Source organism: Eptesicus fuscus, chromosome 20 (genome assembly GCF_027574615.1).
Source record: "Eptesicus fuscus isolate TK198812 chromosome 20, DD_ASM_mEF_20220401, whole genome shotgun sequence".
Classification (NCBI taxonomy): Eukaryota; Metazoa; Chordata; class Mammalia; order Chiroptera; family Vespertilionidae; genus Eptesicus; species Eptesicus fuscus.
The window spans coordinates 13,628,870-13,650,892 of NC_072492.1; the positions used below are offsets into that span (position 1 = coordinate 13,628,870).

At 58.2% G+C, this 22,023-nt stretch overlaps 2 protein-coding genes across 2 annotated transcripts; one reads left to right on the top strand and one right to left on the bottom strand.

Moving 5' to 3' along the window:
- Positions 1 to 460: 460 nt before the first annotated feature.
- AIPL1 (aryl hydrocarbon receptor interacting protein like 1) lies at positions 461 to 6,730 on the bottom strand. The gene is made up of 6 exons (XM_008156739.3): positions 6,635 to 6,730; positions 5,841 to 6,020; positions 2,696 to 2,884; positions 1,596 to 1,772; positions 1,337 to 1,478; positions 461 to 663 (listed from the first exon to the last, which is right to left on the bottom strand). The coding sequence occupies exons 1-6, from the start codon at positions 6,728 to 6,730 to the stop codon at positions 461 to 463; spliced, it is 987 nt and encodes a 328-aa protein (XP_008154961.2).
- A 6,396-nt stretch (positions 6,731 to 13,126) lies between these two features.
- Positions 13,127 to 16,591, top strand: PIMREG (PICALM interacting mitotic regulator). Its single transcript, XM_008156740.3, has 4 exons — positions 13,127 to 13,420; positions 15,080 to 15,375; positions 15,871 to 15,966; positions 16,558 to 16,591. The coding sequence occupies exons 1-4, from the start codon at positions 13,127 to 13,129 to the stop codon at positions 16,589 to 16,591; spliced, it is 720 nt and encodes a 239-aa protein (XP_008154962.2).
- The last annotated feature ends 5,432 nt before the right edge of the window (positions 16,592 to 22,023 follow it).

Genomic DNA, 22,023 nt, shown 5'->3' on the forward strand with positions numbered 1-22,023 from the left:
ACCAAAAATATCACTATCCAGAACTGGGAGAAGGGGGAGGAAGGGGTGAGAAAGCATCAATGCATTGAATTCTCACTTTTCAGTGACCTGGGGTAAAAGCACGCGTGGAGAAAGTGTGGCTTAAACATTACTTGGAGATAGAGAAAACTGCCAAAGGAATAAAATCCAGAGTCAAACCGTTGGTTCTGGGCTTAGAAATAAGAAACTTCACTCTTATTCATAAACCCTTTTGGGGCTTTTATTTTTACCAGGGGTATGTACTGAATGGATTTTTAAATTATAATTTTAAACTGTAAAATGTGACACCAAAACATTGGCCAACGGAACCAGAAATGCCAGGCCATCTGCTGGCTGCCCAGTACCCGGCTGTGCGGTGGGCACAGGGGTCAGCGTGGTGGGGGGTGCTCTGGTGGGAGTCAGAATGGGAGACACCCCCCGCCCCAGGAGGCACCCCCCCGCCCTAGCCCAGCATCTGCCGGCAGCGCAGCCGCTCCTCCTCCCGCTTCTCCTCCAGGCGGCTCTCCAGCAGCCTCAGCTCCCTGCGCACCGCCTTGCGCATGGCCGGCTCCAGCTCCAGCACCTTCTCCAGGTCTGCCTTGGCCTCTGCCTCATTCCACACCTCGGTGTGAGCCCGGGCCCGCACGTAGTAGGCCTTCACGATGCCTGCAGGGACGATAGAACCGGACCTGCCACCCAGGCCCAGGGGCAGCCCCACCCATTGGCCCTTGCCAGCTTACAACACCCTTAACCTTGACCAGGATCCTTAACTTCTCTCTACCTAAGCCCATGTCTCTGGCTGTAAAATGGGGGTGATAATGACTCCCCACCTGTGTGCAGACCCTTCCAGGGCCTCATAACTAACTTTATACTCATAAATTTCCATCATGTTTCTTATAGAGGCTCCCCAAACTGTGCACGCTGCAGGCCCTACCCCTGCACCTATCCTGGACGGCTGTGACACGGATGAATGGCGTGACCAAGGCAGAGGACTGAGTGCCTGGCGCACAGTAAGTGTCTGATTTGTTCCTAGGAGTTCAGACACCATCGGCACATACGCGCGGTGGTGCTGACATGCCTGTGCGCCCAGCACTGTGTTCACGTCACCGTGTGCTCTCTATTGAGGGCCCCTTCCTAAAAGCCTGTCGACGCTCCACACAATCACACGCGTGGGAGCCGCTTGTGCATCTGTCCTGGTGCACATTCACGTGAGACACCTGTGCAATGAGCTCTGCTCACCCATGCCCTGTGGCAGGCGTGCAGGCGGGGACTGCTGGGTGGTGACTGAAGAGCGCACGGAGGTCTGCAGCCCCGGCCGGCCCGCCCGCCCCGCACCCACCTGGGTGGTGCCGCAGGATGTCGCTGGTGTGCTCCAGCACCTCGTAGTACTCCGCCCTCTTCAGGAGGCACTGGCAGTAGTTGAGGGTGAGGGTGTTGATCATCTTCTCCAGCTTCAGCCACGGCGCCTCCCAGGGCTTCTCCTGCCCGTGGAGACAGGGCTGCCGTGAGCTGAGGCTGCTGCGTGACACCCCTCCCCGTGGCCCTGGCCCGGACAGGCCTGCTCCCCCAGTCCCAGTGGCATGGCGGGCAGCCCCCACCTTGGTCTGCAGGTTCCTCAGGCAGACGATGGCTTCCTGGTACTTGGCGGAGGCCTCCTCGTGGCGGCCCAGCTTGAAGAGCCGGTTTCCTTCTCCGTGAAGGATGGGCACTGCCTGCATCCTCTCGGCGTTGCTCAGGTTCCAGGTCTCCCTCTGGTACTCGCTGGGGGCCTCCACCTGCCCGAGAGCTGCAGGTGAGCCCGGTGGGGCCCCAGGGCCTGTGCCCTGGCAGGTAGGGACCCAGCTCACTTGCTGAAGCCAGCTCTGCACTGGCTACAGGGAGTTCCAGAGAAACTGTGCTTTCTGATCTCACACACACACACACACACACACACACACACACACACACACACACAGGGGGAGGAAGCCACGGCCCAGGGCCCACCCTCGCCGGCCCTTCCGTGTCATCAGGCACAGGCACCTGCTGGTCAACAACTTCACTTCCGACGTCCAGAAGCTGCCATAACACTCCCGCCGCTAGAACGGGACTGTATTGCCATCTGCTGGGAACTGTGGCCATGAAGGTACAACCGTGCAATGCCTGCTGAGCACCTCAGAAGCGCTGCCCTGTGCAGGGTGCACGCCGCGCCACTGTTCACACAGGCCCCGTGGGACACGGGTCTCATCTGTCTTCACGAGGGTCCCCGGGCTGAGCCTCGGCCTTGGCCATAAGCCGAGACCTCCAGGCCGTGGCCCTCTCCCACCTCCATAACCTGGGCTGTCAGTCACTCGGGAGAATCCGGTCTGAACCCGCAACCCGCAGGGACTGGGATGAGGCTAGAATCTAAACTTTTGAAGACAAACCTGGAAGCTGAGAACCAATAGAAGGAAAATGTCTCCAAGTGAAAACGGATGACATTTTTAAAAATGGGTGCCAAACGGGCTTTTCCAAATCAGCTTTTCCCTGGAAAAGTCCAAGTACCTTTTGGGGGGAGGGGGAGAGTGTTCAAAGTCTCCTGCGGTTTATGAACCCTTTCTGGGTGATGACCAGGGACCAGTGGGGTGGGGGTCCCAGGATGCCCACGACCCCATTGCTGTCTGATGCTGGGACAGCCCTCCACCATCCCCCCCACACACACACATCACCTCTAGAGCCCCACCTGCAGCAGCTCAATCACGAAGAGCAGAGGCTGCGGCTCCTTCTGCAGCTCGTCCAGGTCCTCGTAGCCCAGCGTGTGGTAGGCAAACATGTTGGCCAGCCCGCACGTGTGCACGTGCCACTCGGTGGGGTCCTTGCCCTCCGCCATCTGCCGCAAGCTCCGGGACAGGATGGGGTAGACGCCCGTGTGCTGGGGGAGAGACGGCGGATGGCATCGGGCTGTCTGCTCAGCCGGGCCTCAAACAGCCCACTCCCAGCCCCGCAGCAGCATCCCACCACCCTCCTACCCCTGCCCCAACACCCCCCCCCCAATAGCTGCGGTACCTGCCAGCCAAAGCACCCCATCTATTAGCTCCTTCCTTTCTTAAAATGACTCGGCAAAGGAGGCACCACTAGAACCCCCTTTGCAGATGAGGAAACTGGAGCCAGAAAGACGAAGTGACCTGCTTAAGGTCGCACAGCTAGGAAAGGTCCGAGCCGGGGCCCAAACCCAGCTCCAGAGGCCACGCCGTGGCCACCATGCCGCGCTGCCTCTGGCCGGCCCTTGTCGTCACGCTCACGACGTTCTCTCCCGAGGAGGCCCTGAGCCCACCAAGCCTGGGACTCGGGGAGGGGAGTGAGGAGAGCAGCGGAGGGCTCTGGGTCCCAGAGGGCCGGGCTGGCTTCCTGGCTGAGCTCAGATTAGCAGTGAGCCCGGGTCACCCGCCGAGCGCCAGGCCCCCAGGTTGCACGTGTCCAGCAGTAGGGCTGTTGCAGGGTTCAGTGCGATAATGCGGATATAGGTCCGGCTCACCACAGCCTCGGCCAGCCCGGGGAGCTGGGATTGCCACCCCTGAGGTAGAACAAGCCTGGGAAAGCCAGCCTCTTGGCCTCAGCGGGGCCTGTGCCATGCTGGGCCTCAGCTGGCCCCCTGGCGCTGGAAAGCCCCTCAGGATGGTCTCTGAGAGCCCCGCTCCTCGGGCTGGGTCCTGACAAGGCCCCTGTCAGGCTCCCCATGGCAGCTCCAGTAAAGACACACTATTGGGAAGTCACCAGCATGAGGATGAAGGTCACCCCCTCCCTCCCCCGCCAGCCGGGATCAGCCCCGAACGCCCCGGGCTTCTCTGTGAGAGAGGTGACCCAATGGCGATGGCGTGTAAGCCTTTGGGATTAGAGCTGGACCGGGGCGGGGGGGCGGGGGGGGGTGGGGGAGAGGCCCAGGATCAGCTTCCTACAGGGAGGCGGCGCTCCAGGCCCCGACACTGCAGCCCCAGCTCACAGGCCCCTGCTTCCAGCAAGTCAACTGCAAGCTATGGGCCCCAAGGTCAGGTGGCAGGTTGGCCATGACCTCAAAGACCTTGTCCCTCTGGACACCTGCTGCCCAGGCACTGCCATGGGCCCCAAGGTCAGGTGGCAGGTTGGCCATGACCTCAAAGACCTTGTCCCTCTGGACACCTGCTGCCCAGGCACTGCCAGGGCCTGGTCAGCACAGTGGCTGTGGGATGCCACTGGGAGTGGCATAAAGTCTCAGAAAGGAAGATAAAGGCCAGAGAAGGGGCAGAACTCCAGAATCCCACCCCCACCCAGGCAGCACCTCAGAGGGAGGAAGGAGGGAGGGGGTCCCGGCTCTGTGCCCCGACTCTGCAGCCAGGGTCTCAGGAGACTCTCTGGAGCCAGACTCCAGCCCTTGGCACTCACTCAGCCCTGGGGCTTTGCCGGTGGCCTGGATTCCCCACGCCACCGCCCCTCTCTGGGGCTCAAGGACAGAGCCGGCTTCCGCCTGAGGGGCTGTATCCACCCTGGTGGTTGTGCACGGCATACTCCCAGCCTCATTCAGCTCCCACACTGGTAAGCTTCACCCCTCATCTGGTGAGGACTTTTGTAGATTAGTTGCCAACATTTAAACACTGAGAGTGTACACGCTGATGAAGCTGTCTGGCTTGTCTCAAAAACTCAGGCTATCCACTTCACCCTGTCCAGCGGGAGCTGGGGGCAGGTGACCTCCAGTCAGCAGGGCTCCTGGCTCCTCATGGGACTTTAGTTTGCAACCGCTGGCCTCATAAGACGGCACCGGCAAAAATTCCCACAGAGGCCAGCATCCTCCCTAAGGAGCGGGGGCCAGGGGAGAATGGGGAGGGATGTATTTCAGGGCAGAAGCTCCCAGAACCCCTCTGGTTTAGGGGAACGAGGGAGGGAGGGAGAGAGGAAGGGAGGGAGGGAGGGAGGGAGGGAGGGAGGGAGGGAGGGAGGGAGGGAGGGAGGGAGGCCCCTGGCCTGGAGAGACTGTCCAAGCAAAGGGCTCTGCAGGGGCTGACAAGCAGCAGCTGCTAGGGGAGAACAGGCCTCTTAAGGTCTTTGTCAAATAGGCATGTGTGCCCCACTGATGGCTTAGTCTTTCCAAAGCTGAAAGATGAGGTGAAGAGATAGCCCATAAAAGAGAGGGGCCAACCAAATGAAGCCTGCCAAGCCGTTTCACACTTCCTGGCCAGGATGCTGCCTCTCGTCCCACTTCTAGACCTGGTGAACTCCTATTCATCCTTCAAGGCCCAGCTCAATGTCACCTTTTTTTTTTTTTTTTAATATACTTTATTGATTTTTTACAGAGAGGAAGGGAGAGGGATAGAGAGTTAGAAACATCGATGAGAGAGAGACATCAATCAGCTGCCCTGCACACTCCCCACTGGGGATGTGCCCGCAACCAAGGTACATGCCCTTGACCAGAATCGAATCCGGGACCCCTGAGTCCGCAGGCCGACGCTCTATCCACTGAGCCACACCAGCCAGGGCTCAATGTCACCTTCTTAACGAAGTTCCCCGGAACCCCAAAGCAGCCAGCTGCCCCTCTCCTGCGGCCCTAAAGCACGCTGCCCTTGCTGAGTTGTGCCATGGCACTGGCTGCCTGCCCTGCGTGTGCTTAGGTGTCTGCTCCTCCTCCAGAATTCAAGTTCCTTGAAGGCCAGGGACTTGGCCTGCTGTATTCCTAACACCCACATCCCGCCAGCCAGCCACGACAGGGGCTTGTTCTAAATCCATCTCCGACTTCCCAGGGGCAGGGAGTGCTGTTTTAGCCCCACCCTCCGGAAACCCAGCAGCCCTGAAACACACAGAGTGGGTGGGTGGGCCCTGCAGAAATCAGCCCGGGGTCTGGGCCAGCCTGGCCTACTTACGATGGTGTCACACCAGAACTCAGCCACCTCGCGGACCCGCATGGACGTCAGCAGGAGCTCCCAGACCTCCAGCTTGAACATGTTCCCGATGATCAGGTGCATGGGCTGCCCCGCCTGCTTGCTGTCGTCGATCACCGTCCGCTCCTCGTCGCATTTCATGGTGCGGAAATGAAAGGTCACCTGGTCCCCGAGAGAGTGGACCCTGGTCTAGACACACCTCCCGAGGCCCAGCAGGAGCCACCCCTCTGTCACCGACTCTCAGGGCTGTCCTCCGGGTCAGCTCCCCAGCTCCAGTCAGATGCCTCAGACCGCCCCCCCCCCCCCCGCCCCAAGCATCCCCACCCGCCTGCACTCCCCCGGGATGAGGGACCCCCTCCCCCCTAAATGACCCCCGTCCCACTCTTGACAGCTCTGTGGGTCAGGATGTCCTTCCTTAAATCAGCCCCAGGTCTGAGGCCACACACACAGCCCACCACCCAGGGAAGCCCACCAGAGACTTGTGGCCAAAAACACCACGATCCCTGAGAGCCCCTCCTTCTCACTCAACATCTGGGGCTCCAGGAAATTCCCAAAGCCCGCCCCCCATCCCATGCTGTAGTTTAATTTGCAGAGTACCCAAAATGCCCAGTGAACAGACACCAGTTCAGATGCCTCAGGGTTGACAATCCCGGGAAGGGCCTGCCCGGCCATTGTTGGCAAAGCTGAAACCTGTCTGCAGTGCCGGGCGGCCAGCAGGATGCAGATGCTGCCCTGGGGTGGGGGATAGGGGGGTGGGGGGGACGGGCCCCACTCACTCGAGATCCGGTGATGAAGTTTGGGAGCTCCCCCAGACCCCCGTGCAGGATGGTCTTCTTGACCCCTTCCACGTTCAGGAGCAGAGCGGCGTCCATGGCTCCGGGAGCTGTCCAGCCCAGGCTGAGATAATCTCGCCAAGGGAAGGCGCTCAGGCTAAGAGGAGGATTTGTCCTGTGGAGGCGGGGGGGGGGGGGGGGGGGGGGGTGCGAATTAGAGGAGTGGGGCGGGGTAGTGCCCCATGGTGGCTCCAGGCTGCTCCTCCGGGCCACTCCCCGGCTAACCCAGCCTTCTGCCCCATCCATCCACTCCCCGGCTAACCCAGCCTTCTGCCCCATCCATCCATCCATCCACTGCTCCTCTCGGGGATGGGAGCCCCGGCCTGACAGACATTATTGCATCAGCTTTGGTTTTGTCCCACGTCAAGCAGAGGGGAAGTGGGCTGGAGCCTTCTTAAAGAAGACAGCGTTGAGGGAGCCGGCAGCAGCGAGGACTCGGGCCACCGAAGGAGAGAAGGAGAGACTGACCCAAAGCCCCTCGCCCTGCCTGGTCCCTGGCGTTGGCCCTGGTCTCAGATTCTTAGTCTCTTTGAACCCCAGGCCGGGCTGTGGACTGTGTGGCCTCTGCTTTCCCTCTTTCCCATTTCTCCCTCCTCTTCTCCCCAAACTCTGTCCGCCCACAAGAGGAGGTGAATTGTGGAGGGAGAGGGTTGGCAGGTTTCTAGTTTGGGAGAACCCTAAAACGGGGTATGAAAAGCAGAGCAGGCTTGGATAAATTGGAGGAGCCCGCCCCAACCCCATTCCAGCCTCTCCTACAATGTCTGGCTGGGGGCAGCGGGGCTCCCCCCTCCTTTATGGGTGGGAATCCGCAGAGCTTATTCAGAGTGTTAGGGATCCCCTTTCTGGGCTAAAGTGGAAAATCATGTAAAGAGTTGGTGTTTGGCGCCACCTTGTGGCAGATTCAAATTTTTTTACCTGGTCTTGCCAAGGTCCTGAGGGTGATGAGGATTCTTTCCCGGCACCACAAAGCCTTTCTCTCCTGGCCCCCTGGCTGACGTGTTTCCTGGAGATGGAACAGAACCCTGCCACGGGGAGAGATGGGGATGCCGGTGGAGCCAGACAGAGCCGCATGCAAAGGGCTGACCTTTGTCTCCTATCCCTAACTCCATTTTCCCAGCTGAAACGGGAAAAGCACTCTTTCCTGCCTCCCTCTCCTGGAAGTGGAGAGGCCTCCCTTGAGCCGTGAATGGAACCCCGAAATCCAGCACCCCTGAAAGTCTCCCATAGCGGCTGGCATAGAAGAAGCCCAGCCTGGGCCAACTGAGGCAGCAAGTCAGACCCCTCCAAGATTCCTCTCTCCTCCCCTGCCCCCGCCAGTGTTCAGACCCCCACTTCCGGAGGGTCCAGTTCCGGTCCTCTCTGGGGGCAGGGACTCAGGGTGGGGGGCAGAGATCCTTCTCTCCTGTCCCATCCTTTCTTGGCCACACAGCAACCTAGAGCTGCCTGCGTGCATCGGAGGTAAGATGAACTCTTAGATGAAACACTACAAAGGAAAATAAAAGCGATCACCATAAAGTCCAGGGAGGGAGGGAGGGAGGGAGGACACAGAGCAGGGGTGGGATCCTGGCGAGGTTCTGAGTGACAGTTACATGAGTGTTTGCTTTCTAAGTATTCATCATACTAAGCCTCATGGTTTAAGCATGTTTCTGTTCCTGATATAATTCACACGGGTAGGAAAGGCTCTAATCATGTCTCATACCGAAACCTCTCCCACTGTTTCAATGGCTTCCCTGTATAGAAGGGTCAAAGGGCACACGCTGGGGTTGCAGAGTTACCGAGAGGAGGTAGACTCACAGATTGGGCCCCTGGGTGGCAGGGGTGGGAGGTGGGGAGGGCCTGAGGGAAGGGGGTGTTACAACTGATGCCAGTGGTTTCGGTTTCACTGCTGAGAAGAATGAGGTGCTCAGGCCTCAGCCTCCAGACAGACCCCCAGCCACCCTGTGGCCCCCAAACTAACCTCCTAATGGACTTCATTCAAATGCAACTCCAATAACCCCACTGCCCTCTTCCAACCCAGCCAAGGCTCCCCTCTGCCTCCGGACAAATTCTAACTCCTTTCCTGCCAAGGAGCCCTGCGCTCCTGGCTCTCACCACCCAGGCCCCTGTCCTCCTCTCACTCAGCCTCTCTGGTCCTGGGTCCTGGCAGTCTCCGGCCTCCCAGCATCCGCTCATCCCCTCCCTTTGTCCCCTAACTCCTTAGCTACAGCACCCCATGTATGCCCAGGGCAGCCTGCTCTGACCGCAGCTCAGATGTGGTCCCTGCCCCTTTCCCTCCCCTCGCCACCCCTTGCACTCCCCCCACCCCTGTGGGATTTTGCAGTTTAATGTCTGCTGCTTCCTGCAGGCTGACAGTCCCCGAGGACAAGGAAACTGGTGGAAGCTTTGCTGTTGGACAAGAAGCCCCCAGAAAGCCTCAGCCTAACCCCCGATTGGTTTTCCTCTTTACAGGGAGGAGCAGGAGCCCTGCACCCCCACCCCTCCACCTCCATTGGGGGCCCGCTCACCTCAGCACATGCTCCACCCCACGGCCCTGCCCCTGGCTCCACCACTTCACGAAAAGGCAGAAGGAGAGAGCCTTCTCATTCAGAAGCAAATGTTTCTTCCTGCCTTTCTCATTGCCATGGAAACTGCTCTTCCTTCACTTCTCCGGCCAGTTATGGTCCTGGGGAAAGGGGGGGGGGGGGCGGAACGCCCCAGGCAGGGAGGGCATTCACTCATTCCTTCCTGAGGCTCCATGAGACCACGTAACCAAAGGCTAAGAACTCAGATGTCGAGTCAGACACCCGTGCTTCAAGTTTCAGCTCTGACTCTGTTCCGCCCTGAGCAAGACACTGCACCATCGGAATCTCAGTGTTGTCATCTGTAATTGGGAATACAAATCGTATCTACTGCACAGAGTTGCCGTGAGGATTAAGGCGGAATAAAGAAATGCGCTAGGGGCTGGACCGCTCTAAGCTGTTGTATCGATGAACATGAAGAGCCAGGCATTGGGCGCTACTGACAGGCAATTAGCAAGACGATCCCATTTGAGATCCTTGTGTCGAAGTGTTTCACTTTCACTAGTCTTTCCCACACTTTCAGCTTAGTTTTCCTAAAAATAACAACTCCTGCTTTTCCCCCCTCATGTTTCATTGGTAAAGGACATGAATTAAATTCCCTGATTACAATGACAAATACTAGTGGCATAAGCAGGCTTGGGAGCAAATACTTCTGAGGCCGGGAAACAACTCAACCAAGGAACAAGGCGAGTGGACGAACTGGAGCAGTGACCGTTGTAAAATCACTGTGGTGAGCTGTCACCAGCCTTTTCAACAGTGAAACAGGTAAAATGTCGAAGGACAGCACAATGGCAAGTATTGCTTCAGGAAAAGTTTGTTTCAGTTGCAGGTGTGTGTGTGAGCTACATACTGTTCCCCTTGAACATGATATTCCCTGTGCAAGAAGACACACACACACACTCAAACACACACATTCTTTGCTTGGTTTGACTCATTCTCTAGGTCTCAGCTTTAAATGACATATTTTTGTCATAATTTTGTTTGATTAACTGATTGTTGATAACTTGATTCATTAATGTCCATCACACCCCAAATACTAGATGTGAGGTCCATTAAGGTAAGGATGCATCTGTTTCATTGACTTCGTGGCTCTTTATATATATATACTAGAGGCCCGGTGCATGAAAATTCATGCACTGGAGGGGGGTCCCTCAGCCCCACCTGCCTCCTCTCACAGTCCGGGAGCCCTCAGGGGTGGGAGATGACCTGGTGGTCAGGAGAAGGTAACAACCCCATCACACTTCTGCTGCTGCTACTGCCGGCAACGCAAGCCCTGGCCGGCCCGGGTTACCTGAGCCTCGGCCAGCCCTGGGCGCTGGGCAGCTGCCATCCAAGGCTTGCCTGCACCTCAGACTGGCCATGGGCATCTGGGAGGCTGAGGGGACTGGGTGCCGCCATCTTGTGGCTGTGGGTGCCACCATCTTTGAGGGTGTGGCAGTCAATTAGCATATTCCCTCCTTATTGGCTGTTGGCACCACCATCTTTGAAACAGTGTGAGGGTCAATTAGCATATTCCTTCTTTATTAGATAGGACTAGTGGCCTGGTACACAGATTCGTGCACATTGAAAGGAAATTAATTAGAAGAAAGAGCTTTATAACGAAAGCTTATGTGTGAGTCAACATTTATTTTTCAATTGCCAGTGCATGTCATATGTACCTGCCGGTTGGTCGGTTGGACAGTCGGACAGATGGACAGTCGGTCACTTAGCCTTTTATATATAGAGATATTTTTTACTTTTTTAAAATTGATTTTTAGAGAGAGGAAGAGAGAGGGAGAAACATTGATATGAGAGCAGAACATTGATTGACTGCCTCCTGCACACCACCTGCCAGGAATCAAGCCCACAACCCGGGCATGTGCTCTGACCTGGAATCAAACCAGCAACCTTTCAGTGCCTAGGAAAACGCCCAACCGACTGAGCCACACCGGCCAGGGTGGTGGCTCATTTTTAGCACGGTGTTCAATTGCTCAAACACCAGTAGGTGTTTGGAAAGACACGCGCGAGGGGACATGGGGACGGAGGAGGGGATGGGAGAGACAGGGTGATGTTTGTTGGGGGTTGGTTTGAGGTGCCTGCAGTGCCCAGGAGTTGGTATCCAGGAGGTGGTGAGATACTCCTGTCTGGGAGAGGTGCAGGCTGAGAAGAGGCAGTGTGGTGTGGTGTGGTGGTGAGGCGCATGGACCCTGGCCCCCAACTGGCAGAGCTTGTATCCTGGTCCCTGCTACAGACTAACTGAGGGACATTGGGAACCAGACTAACCTCTCTCTGTACCAGAGTCTGCTCATCTGGTCACAGGCTGCCAGGAGGGCCAAATGGGCTCATAATAGAAAGTGCTTGGAACACAGGGACTTAGTGCACAGTAAGTGCCCCATAGGTGTTCATGGTTCTCACCATTCCATTGCGGGGCGGAGGGGGGGGGGGGGGGCGGAGCGGAGAATAACTGAGGCCAGAGAAGTGGGTGTGATCACCCAGAGATGAAGGTGAGGCTAAGGACAGACCTTCAGGGAGCCCACCAGCAAGAGAGTGGCCACAGGGGTGAGGAGTGGGAGGGAGACCCGGTGAAGATGGCGGCTAGGAACCCCAGGGGTGGAGTGGTCAGTGCGGCTTTGAGGTCCTCTTTAAAGGGAGGGAGGAAGGGAGGAAGGGGGCTTTCTAAATGCCGTCTTTTCTTCGCTGGTTTGAATGCTAAGGGCAGGGAGGGAGGCATTCAGCTGGAGTGGGGGAAGGGGTCAGGGAGCTGGGGTGGAGGCGGAGCGGAGGTGCACGCCCATCCGTCCCCTTTCCAGGACCGGTTTTGGGGGCAGAATGTGGATGGCGAGTAGAGGGAACACAGGAGCGCAGAGGGTCGGGAGGGAAGTTTGAAACAAAACCTCCCCGGGAACTCTTGGTGACAAAACCCCTGGACCCTCCCGGCGGAACGGGAAAGGAGCCCGGGAGCCCGGGACCCGCCCTCGCCCCGCCCGGTAAGACCAGCCAGAACCCTCGGTGGTTGGAGGAGGGGCCGGCTGCCCCGGGCCAGGCGTCCGGGAGGCGGCGCCCGGGGCCTGGGCGGGACCTGGCGGCACAAAGGGGCAGATTCCCGCGGCACCCAGCCCGCGGGGGTCCTGAGGATGAAAGGGGACGGCCCGGCAAATCTGAAAGCTAGACTCACGGCCGCGAGAGCAAAGAGCCAATAGGATCCCCGGCGCGACAGCGAGGCGGGGACGGGGCCAATCAGCTGTGAGGACGGGCGGGGGGCGGATCCGCGCCGAGTTTCAAATCGGCCGGGGTGGGCGAGGTGCATCTGTGCTGCGCATCTCGCAGGCGTGGGAGCTTTGGGGTGAGTGTAGGCCGGGGCGTAGTGGGGCTTCTGTTCAGAAGAGACCAGAGGCGATGGGGTGAGGGGGGTGTCTAGTAAGGACAGGTATGCATGTGGGGCATCTGGGGGTTGCAGGGTGGAAATCGGGGGCTCTGGCCAGGGTCTGGGTGGGAGCTCGCTGGGTCAGGGCGGGTTGTAGGAGGCGCTGATCGGTCGCTGGGCCCCTTGTTGAGGCTCAAGGAGGACCGCTCCCGACTCTGCCTCACTCCCCGCCTGAGGCTGGGATGAAAAAACAGCTGTTTTAGACAGAGAGACCGCAGGAAATGCTGACCAGCCTTGTTCAGCCTCTGCCCTCTTCTGGGCATCGCTGACCACACCCTCCCCTTCAGGAAGCATACTCCTCCCTCCCCGCACCCACGGTTGTTCCCAGCCTGGGCCATCCACCGCACCCCATGGGCCTCCAACCCATCGCTTCCCTTGTACCCAGGTCTCTGTGGAGCCTGGGAATGGGATGGAGGATGCCTTGCTGACCTGCCTTTTGACCTCTTCCCAGGGTCTGGTGAACAGAACAGACAGATGGCCTCTCGGTGGCCGGGCATGGGCACCTCCATGCGCAGGAGATCTCTCCAGGACCACCAGCAGCTGGAGGAGAGCGATGTGCTGCAGCCTGCAGCTGGCCATCTGGAGGCCTCCAGCGGAGCCCTGGGCTCCCTCTGCAGACAGTTCCAAAGAAGGCTGCCCCTGAGAGCAGTCAGCCTCAACCTGGGGGCGGGCCCCTCCTGGAAACGCCTGGAAACCCCAGAGCTAGAGCAGCAGGGCCTCCAGGCTGCAGCTCGCTCAGCTAAGAGCGCCTTGGGTGCCGTGTCCCAGGTAATGCTGGCCATGTCCAGGTCAACTGCTGCCCTCAGGAGCCCCCAAGAATATAGACTCCATGAGACAGGAGCCCCCAAGAATATAGACTCCATGAGACAGGAGCCCCCAAGAATACAGAATAGACTCCATGAAGACAAGGACTTTGGTTGGTTTGTTGCTGTGTTCCCAGCCTAGTAGGTGCTCAACAAATTGTTGAGTGAGTGAATGAAAACGGTGTCATGGAGGAAACATCCTCACTATTCAAGATAGTAGAGCTGTTTTGTGATGGAAATTGTAAGCCAGTGGCTAATGATGGGAGGACACCAAAAACAAGCTTAGTCAGTGAAGGCTTCCCAGATGAGGTGATACCATGGAATTCACCCAGGAAAGGGGAAGAATGAGGAGCCTATGACAGGTGAAGTAGTGTGAGTCCAGACCCAGAGCAGAGGGAGGTCAAAAGCTGAAGAGAGAGAGCAAGGTGGGGCAATGAAAGGGGGCTCAGTGTGCCAAGGGTGTTTGGGCACTCCCAAGAGAGACTGGTAGTCTTGGGAACCAGTGGGAAGAATTTATTTACAGCAGGGTGGGCACCAGGTCTAATTAGCATATTAGAGCCTGTTCTTGAGCTATTTGGGGAGTTAGAATGGGGTTAGAAGCAGATTCTCCCATGAGGGGGGAAGGGGCGGGGGCTGAGGGCTTGGCCTTGCAGAGGAGTGAACAGCCTCAGAGCTGCTCAGAAGGTAGATTTGGGAGCTTAGGGGGCAAGAGGAGCTGTGTGGGCAGGAAGATGTCACTTAAGTTGGGTGGGAGGTGCCTGTGGACCTTCCAAGTGGATGTGTCTTCAAACCTAGAGTTGGGGAGGCATGGAGGTGTCACCTAGAAAGGACAGGGGCCATGGGGGTGAAAAGACCTCCAAGGAGAGAACTGGGGGCAGGAGGGGCCTCTCCTTAGTATCTGACTGGGAATCTGAAGCTATGGAACAAGGAAGATGTTTTGGGGACCCTTTGTAGAGAGATCTCTGAGCCAAATGTTAGTCCTTGTCTAGAAGAACCCTATGATTGTTTCATGCCCAGGGATCGGGGATGAAACCAGGTAGCCTGCCCAAGGTCACAGAACTCACCTAAGGTAACGCGGGTCTTGCTCTAACGACTCTGGACTCCGGTTGGCCAAGGCAAAGACGGTCTAGTGAGGAGGAGCCTTCCCAGCCGTCCCCCAGCGGAGTGAAAGGCCCAAGAGTTAGGGCTTGGCCCTGTGGGTGATGAGCAGCTGTGGGAGGGCACTGAGCAGTCGAGTGTCATGATCAGAACTGCCCGTGAGGAGGATCTCTGTGCGTCAGTGTGGCGGGTGGAACAGAGTAAGACCAGGAGCAGGGGGACACATTATCTCACAGTGTCCTGGGGGTCAGGCTTTGATCTTGAGTCTCTGCTTCAGTCTGTGTTCGAAGGAGGGCTTGGTCTTAGGCACCTGGAGGCTCTGTGAGCCAGAGTGGTTCTGCTGAAGACCACTCATACCTGGGGCTCTGAGCTGGGTCCCTGCAGTGGCATCACCCATATCCCTCACCCCTGAGACAAAGCTGCTTGTGTGTGCAGGACAGCTGGTAGGTGGAGGGGTCGGAGGTATGGCTTGGAGACCAGGGTGGCCCTTAGCTTATCTGTGCTCACGCTTCCATGTACCCACCAGAGAATCCAGGAGTCCTGCCAAAGTGGCACCAAGTGGCTGGTGGAAACCCAGGTGAAGGCCAGGAGGAAGAAGAGAGAGACACCGAAGGGCAGTAGCCCCCCAGCTCGCAGCCTGAGCCAGAGGAGCACCCGGCTTTCTGGAACCGGCCCTGCCCGCTCAACTCTGGGCCCCTGGGGGTCGGAGCGTCACCGCCGCTCCTCCCAGATGGGCCCACGTGCCCACCCTCTGCGGAGGTCCAGGAGGGAGGCCGCCTTCCGGAGCCCCTACTCCTCTACAGAGCCCCTCTGCTCCCCCAGGTAAGTGGGAGAGTGCCTGGCCCCAAAAACACTTAACGGCCCCTCCGGGGGGCTCCCTGGAGCCAGGGGCACCCTGAGCTGAGTCACATCCGTGTTCTGGCCAGCTCTGCACCCCACTAGCCAGGGACCTGGGGAAGTCTTCAAGGCCTTAGTTCCCCATCTATAAAAGGAAGGGGAGAGCTTAGCTCTGCCGGTATGACACCCCCAAGCCTCCTAGTGAGCCTACAAGCCAGTTTTCAAACCACCTGGAGACAGACTCAAGCAGGAAGCCACAGGGCTCACCTTTCTGCAAGATCTGCCCTTGGCCTTGACCCCATGAGCCTTGATCCATCTGTTCTCTGCCCGCTGCTCCAAGTTGCTCTGATGTCACTTCCTGGGGTGATGACCAGCCCCCACTGACCCCAGGCTGCAGTGCTGGTTTGGGGGGCAGGAAGGAGGCTCCTGCCACAGGTTTCCAACTAGTCACTGGTGCCCATGGCTTTTCCTTCTGTTCAGTGAATCAGACAGTGACCTCGAGCCTGTGGGGGCAGGAATCCAGCGCCTCCGGAAGCTGTCCCAGGAGCTGGACGAGGTCATTTCGGCTGAAGAGAGGTAAGCTGGCATCCATCCTCCCAAGCAAAATGGCTGGCAAGGTCCCCCTTTTTAGGCAGGCCTCTGGTTCTGGCTCTGGCCACTGTATGACCCTGGCCAGTCCCTCCCCTTCTCAGCCTCAGGCTCTTCATCTGCAACATGAGAGGACATAAAAGACCTAGATTGGGGCGGTAGTTAAGGATGCACCCTGGAGATTTGTGGCTTTCTGGGCCTCAGGCCACCAGACGTGCCCATCACCTGGAACTTCCCCAGGCTCCTGAAGACCTGCCCTGCCTCCAACACTCCCCATGGCTCCCTTATGCCCTGCCCACCCATGGAACTGGGGGAAGCTGCGTGGCTGCTTTGAGTTCCTGGTCTGTCTGCTCAGGACCCCGTCCAGAGGGCAGAGCCCAGGTCTGGAGCTGCCCTAACTTGGGGCCATTTGTACATGGCCATGATGGGCTCCTAGGTGGCCTTGCGAGCTTTGACTAGATGCCGACTGTCCCAAGTTCCCACCATGTTGCTGGGTCTGGTCTTGTCTAGTCCAGGCTGGGAGGGCCCTCGGTGCCTGCCGCACCCAATGGCATGTCTCTCCTGCTTCCCCATCTCTAGCGCTGACATGACGGTTTCTCTCCTTCGAGACTGATGGAGTGCCCTCCAGGTCATGCCCTCCTCCTGAGCATCTTTCCTCCCAAGCATCTTTCCCAGCGTGCTCTCCTTCCTCCTCTCCTCCTCCTCCTCCATGAGCACGTGTGCAGATTTGGAGGCGCATTAAAGGACTGAGTCTCCTGGAGAAACCCACAGAGCTAACGCCCAGCAGAGTGGGAAGTGTGCCGTCTTCCTCCCAGCTGGGACCTGAGCTGCTGACCTCACTGACTCACCACCGTCCAGCTTCTCATTCTGGGGGTAGGCTCTGGTGTCCTCCCCGCCCCCCCCCCCGCCCTCCTGAGGCGCAATGAGGGGCAAGAAGAGAGCTCTTTCTTGCAGGAAGTGGGCCATACCTGACCCCCACACCCCTACACGTGGGATGCATGCCTCCGTACCCTTGAGTTCCTAGAGGAAGCCCCCAGGAGTTGGCAGTGCCCCTGGGCCACTGCTGACAAGGACCTGATAGGCAAAGGCCCGGGTGGGGGCTGGTCAGGGGCCTCTGCTCTCTCTGCTGGGACCACAGAGACCGCCTGCCACAGCTCAGGAGGTGACTCCTTGCAGACCCGGCTGCTGGGTGCACAGCTCCCGGGCCTGTCCCAAAAGAAGGGATGGGAGACGTATCCAGGCTCTGAGACCCGGGGCCTATGGGTCCCTATTTATGTCCTCAGCACCGGGCACCGTGGATAGCAGCGAGGAGTAGCACTGCTCAGCAATGTCTGCCCTTTGTAAATTATTTAAGAAATCTGCTTTGTCATTTTATTAGAAAGAAATCGGGGCATAACTTCCCTCCATAATGTTGCTTTTGCATAATAAAGACTGACAGATTGAGGGAGTCTCAGAGGGAAGGCTGGGGGTGGGAGGGGTTAGCCAGGAAACTTATATGCATATGTGCTTAGCCCTTGGACACAGACAATAGTGTGGTGAGGGCCTGGGGGGGGGGGGGGGGGCGGGGAGAAGGGGATGAATGGGGGAAAGTGGGGGGACATCTGTAATACTTTCAACAATAAAGATAATTTTTTGAAGGAATGAAGAGGAGAGTTCAGCAATATAACCATGTACAAAATATACCAAAAATAGTGGTTTTCTCGATGTACCAGCAGTATGTCTATGGAAAATAATGAAATAAAGATTTTCTTTCATCATTAAAAAAAAAAAGACTTTCTGTATTTGACATCTCCTCTGTTACCCCCCACCACATGCCACTCTGGTCTGTCCTGGGGCCAGGCTTTGTTCCCCACTTCCCTCCACCCCAAGACAGCCAGGCCCCTCCTCGGGGAGAGCAGGAGTAACAAGACAGGTTTCTCAGCTTCATTCAGAGCAAAGCACATTTTAAAGGCAAATAAGGTTTTTATTTAAGTGACAACGTTTGAGAGTTAAAAACCAGCTCACATCAAAATCAAGACCCGTTGTAAAAATCTTTGAACTCCATAATGCTGTTTTTGTCTTGTTAGAAATCTGATAGTTTACATGTACTTTTCTCACAGATTTTGTACAAGGCAGCCATGAGGGATAGAAACCTTTTTACCCACAGATCCACCCACCACGGACAATACTGAGAGGTACACACGTAAGAACAGTCAGACGGCGAACAAGACCAGACAGGCTGCCACCACCGAGTAAACAAATAGAAAGGAGGGTGGGGTCCGCGGGTGGGGGTCCCCATGAGCAAGCCACCCTCCTGTCCTGCCCCTCTTTGGTGTCACCTGCCAATCCTTGTCCCCACGAGAGAGAGGTCCAACTGGTATTTACCCAACCACCCTCTTGGTTTCTCAGCAAAGAGAGCAGGACCCAGGCCAGGCCTCGATGCTTGGACTTGACCCTAAGTATCGTTTTTAAGAAAGTTCCCCCAAGCCCAGAGGCAGCAGAAGGAGGGAGGTGACTTCTTGTGGCAGATTAGGTCCCCAGAGCACTGGGCACCCACACCCCTGGGGTTCGGCGGAAAAGTTGGTTGTTTAAGGCGGGGTCAATTTCGAGACTCCTTCGCAGCCCAGGCACCCCTCCCGGGCCGGCTGCACCTGGGCTGGGTGGGAGTGTCCCCCGCAGAGCCACGCTACAGCTGCACTCTGCCTGGGGCCCAGCTTTCATTGAAAAAAATGGGTGCCACGTTTTGTCTGCAGGACACTTCTGGGCATGGGTCTGGGTCCAGAGTGGTAAAAGGAGACCCAAGCAGCCCACACTCTAGTGATGTCTGAATACTGGGGTGCAAATATGTTTGTTTTCTCTGGCCCAGTGTCCAGGCAGGAGGGCCGCTCATCCAAATGCATGAGAAGTCCCCCTTTTTTTCATATTTTGTGAAGCTCAAGGGAGGAGTCGAGCTCTTTAGAAAAAAAACCATGATGCCACACGAGCAGGCCCTGGCTGTGGATGCACCCTGAACCCCCAACAGGGCGAAGAGACAGGCAGGCCTAAGCTGTGGATGCACTCTGAACCCCCAACAGGGCGAAAGGACTGGCAGGCCCAGGCTGTGGATGCACTCTGAACCCCCAACAGGGCGAAGAGACAGGCAGGCCTAAGCTGTGGATGCACTCTGAACCCCCAACAGGGCGAAGGGACTGGCAGGCCCAGGCTGTGGATGCACTCTGAACCCCCAACAGGGTGAAAGGACTGGCAGGCCCAGGCTGTGGATGCACTCTGAACCCCCAACAGGGCGAAGGGAATGGCAGGCCCAGGCTGTGGATGCACTCTGAACCCCCAACAGGGCGAAGGGACAGGCAGGCGGCAGGTGGGCCCCCCAGCAGGACAGCCCCCCAACTGGGAGGAACAAACATGCCACGGAGAAACAGGGAGCTTTGGTCAGGCAGGGAAGTCCGCTCCCCAGCTCCGGTGGAGCCGGCTCACGGGAGCTGGAAGGATTCTCCAGGAAACAGCCAATGGGGCCACGGGACTACTTGGGGAGGGGCAGCGGCCCCTCCGGAGAACAACACGACTTGGCTGTTTGTTTTTCTCCAACAAAACTGGACGAACAAAATGGAACAAACCACTAGCAGAGAAAGTGCTTATTGGTTACAGTTGCTGTGAAAAGCAGAACTGAAACCTACGATGTCGGAGACTGGTCACTAGACAGAACCACACAGTCACACCCACTAACGCTGGGCGAGCGCCTGCTCACAGCGCTCACTGTACACCCTCACATCCCAGGCGTGAGGCTTCGGAGCCCCAATCAGAGCCCCAGAAAGAAAGGGGGGCCTTCCCGCTAGGTCCCACATCCCAGCTCCCACCCCCAAAATCAGAATCCTGCTCACATGGACTCAAATTCCCCAGTGTCGGGCATGCCTGCTCCCTCGGGCTCAGGCCTGGGGTTCTCAGGAAAGGCAGAGGGAATCGGACGGGGGAGAAGTATCTCACGCTAACTTTTTTATCATTTGAGAGTAATACATCAGTGGCTTCTGCAAAGAGGAGATGGGGTTTCAGAGAATCAGAATAAGTCTGCCCAAGTTGAATTCAGGGATATTTTGGAAGGGAAGGGAAGGGGAGGGGAGGGGAGGGCAGGGGAAGGGAGGGGAGGGCAGGGGAAGGGAGGGGAGGGCAGGGGAGGGGAAGGGAGAGGAAAGGAGGGGAAGGGAGGGGAGGAGAGGGGAGGGGAGGATTAGGGTTGAGGTGGCTAAGCCACCTGAGCTGGTGCCTCATGGACGCTGAGAAAGATGTCCAGTGAAGGAGGAATGGGAACTGCCAGGAGGCAGGACCAGAGAGGAAGCCTGGGGCGATCGCCCGTTCCCAGCAGAGTCGCTCGGCGCTGCTGAAATGCAGGTGCTGGACTGAAAGCGCAGAGAGCTGGCAGACAGGCAGGCTGGGGTGGCCGGAGCGGGCAGACTGGAGAAGACACATTTCTAGTCGAGAGAGCAGGGTTAGGGGCTGGGATCCCTGACCCCTCCAGCCCAGTCGGGTGCCCCGTTTGCCAGTGGTGCCAGCCGCCCCCACCGGCAGCGGCCGGCCATCGGGGAGGACACTGGCCACATGGGAACTGCAAGAGGTAGACATTGAGCAGAAGCGACACTGAGCTGACACAGGTGCCTGCTGTGTATGCAGCTGTCTGGGCGCTGGGGCGGCCTGGCCCGTGACACAGGGAACTAGACCGCCTCAGTGTCAGCGCGAGGGGCTCAGAGCCTGGCCCGCGCTGCAGGAGACCCATGCCCAGGCCAGGGGCTCAGCAGCACGAGGGGCCCCAGGAGAGCTAAGCCCCGCCAACCTCAGGGGGATGATCCAGGAGGAAGTTATGGGCACCAAACCAAGCTGAGTGGCAAAGGGGAGGAAGGAGAATACAACAGTTTGAGCCAAAACTACATGGACCCCCAGAACTCTGGGATCTCAGCTCTACACCTTCCAGGAGCCAAAAGGGAGGAATCAGACTGGGCGGCACCGGAGAGGAGGAGCCAGATCCATCCGTGCCCTCTGGGCAGTGTCCCTGCTCCTGGGACAGGGGGTGTGGGCATCAGTACAAAACAGCCTCTCCGTGGAGCAGGGACCCCTTCCCCCAGCCCCGTCTTTGAAGTGGTCGGGCAGTAGCTGCTCCCTCCCGCCCTCACCGAGTCCCTCTCTCCGATTGTGGGGACAGCATAGATCCCTGAGCCCTCTGAGGAGCTCTGGGCCTGGAAAGCCTCGGAGTCAAAACTCGACCCCATTCGATCTCAGCTGGGGAGATCCCGCAATTACCTAAGGAAGGCAGGGCCCAGAGAGGGCAAGCAGCTGGCTCAAGGGCTCACAGCCAGCCCAGCTAGGCCAGAGCCCAAGGCCGCAGCCTCTCAGGGGACGGCACCAGGTGGGACTCCAGAAAGAGGAACCACTGCCCTCTGGGGCCACAGGAGGGTGCTGAAGATACTGCGGACACAAGGCGGGACTGGAACAGCTGCAGGACAGACCGGCAGCGCCAGACCCCGCCCCCCAGGGCTGGGGACAGACACCTGAACACAGCTTGGCCCAGGGGGCATCCTCTCTCTCCCAGAAAGTGGGCGCTTGGCCGTAGGAGAGCCAGGCCCAAGGTGGTGACTCAGGATGTCAGGCACCAATGCCACTCGCCTCTCCACGGGACAGCCAAGAGGCCGCGGATCCCTGGTCTGGGGGCTTCTCCCTTCGGGACCTGCCTCGCATGACCTTGGAAGCCGGGAGAACCCAAAAAAATGGTCGACTTGGTCAAACGCTCCAGCTCCGGGCAGGCCTGCACCCGGTTACACAGACATCAACCCGGATTTGGGCTTGAAGCCACAGGCACCGGGGAGGCAGCAGTGGCTGCACTGAGACGGAGGATCTCACCCCCTTGCGGCCTAGGGAGCCCCCCAAGGCCGGGTAGGGCCCCTCCCCGCTGTGGTCGGACACGACTGGACAGACACGGGAGGGAAAAAGCAGGAAAAGGCCGGCGTCGTCCGGGAGAAGGCGGCAGCTCCCGTCCCCGCAGGCAGCCAGGTAGGGGCCCCCTGCGCCGCGCACAGCCCACCC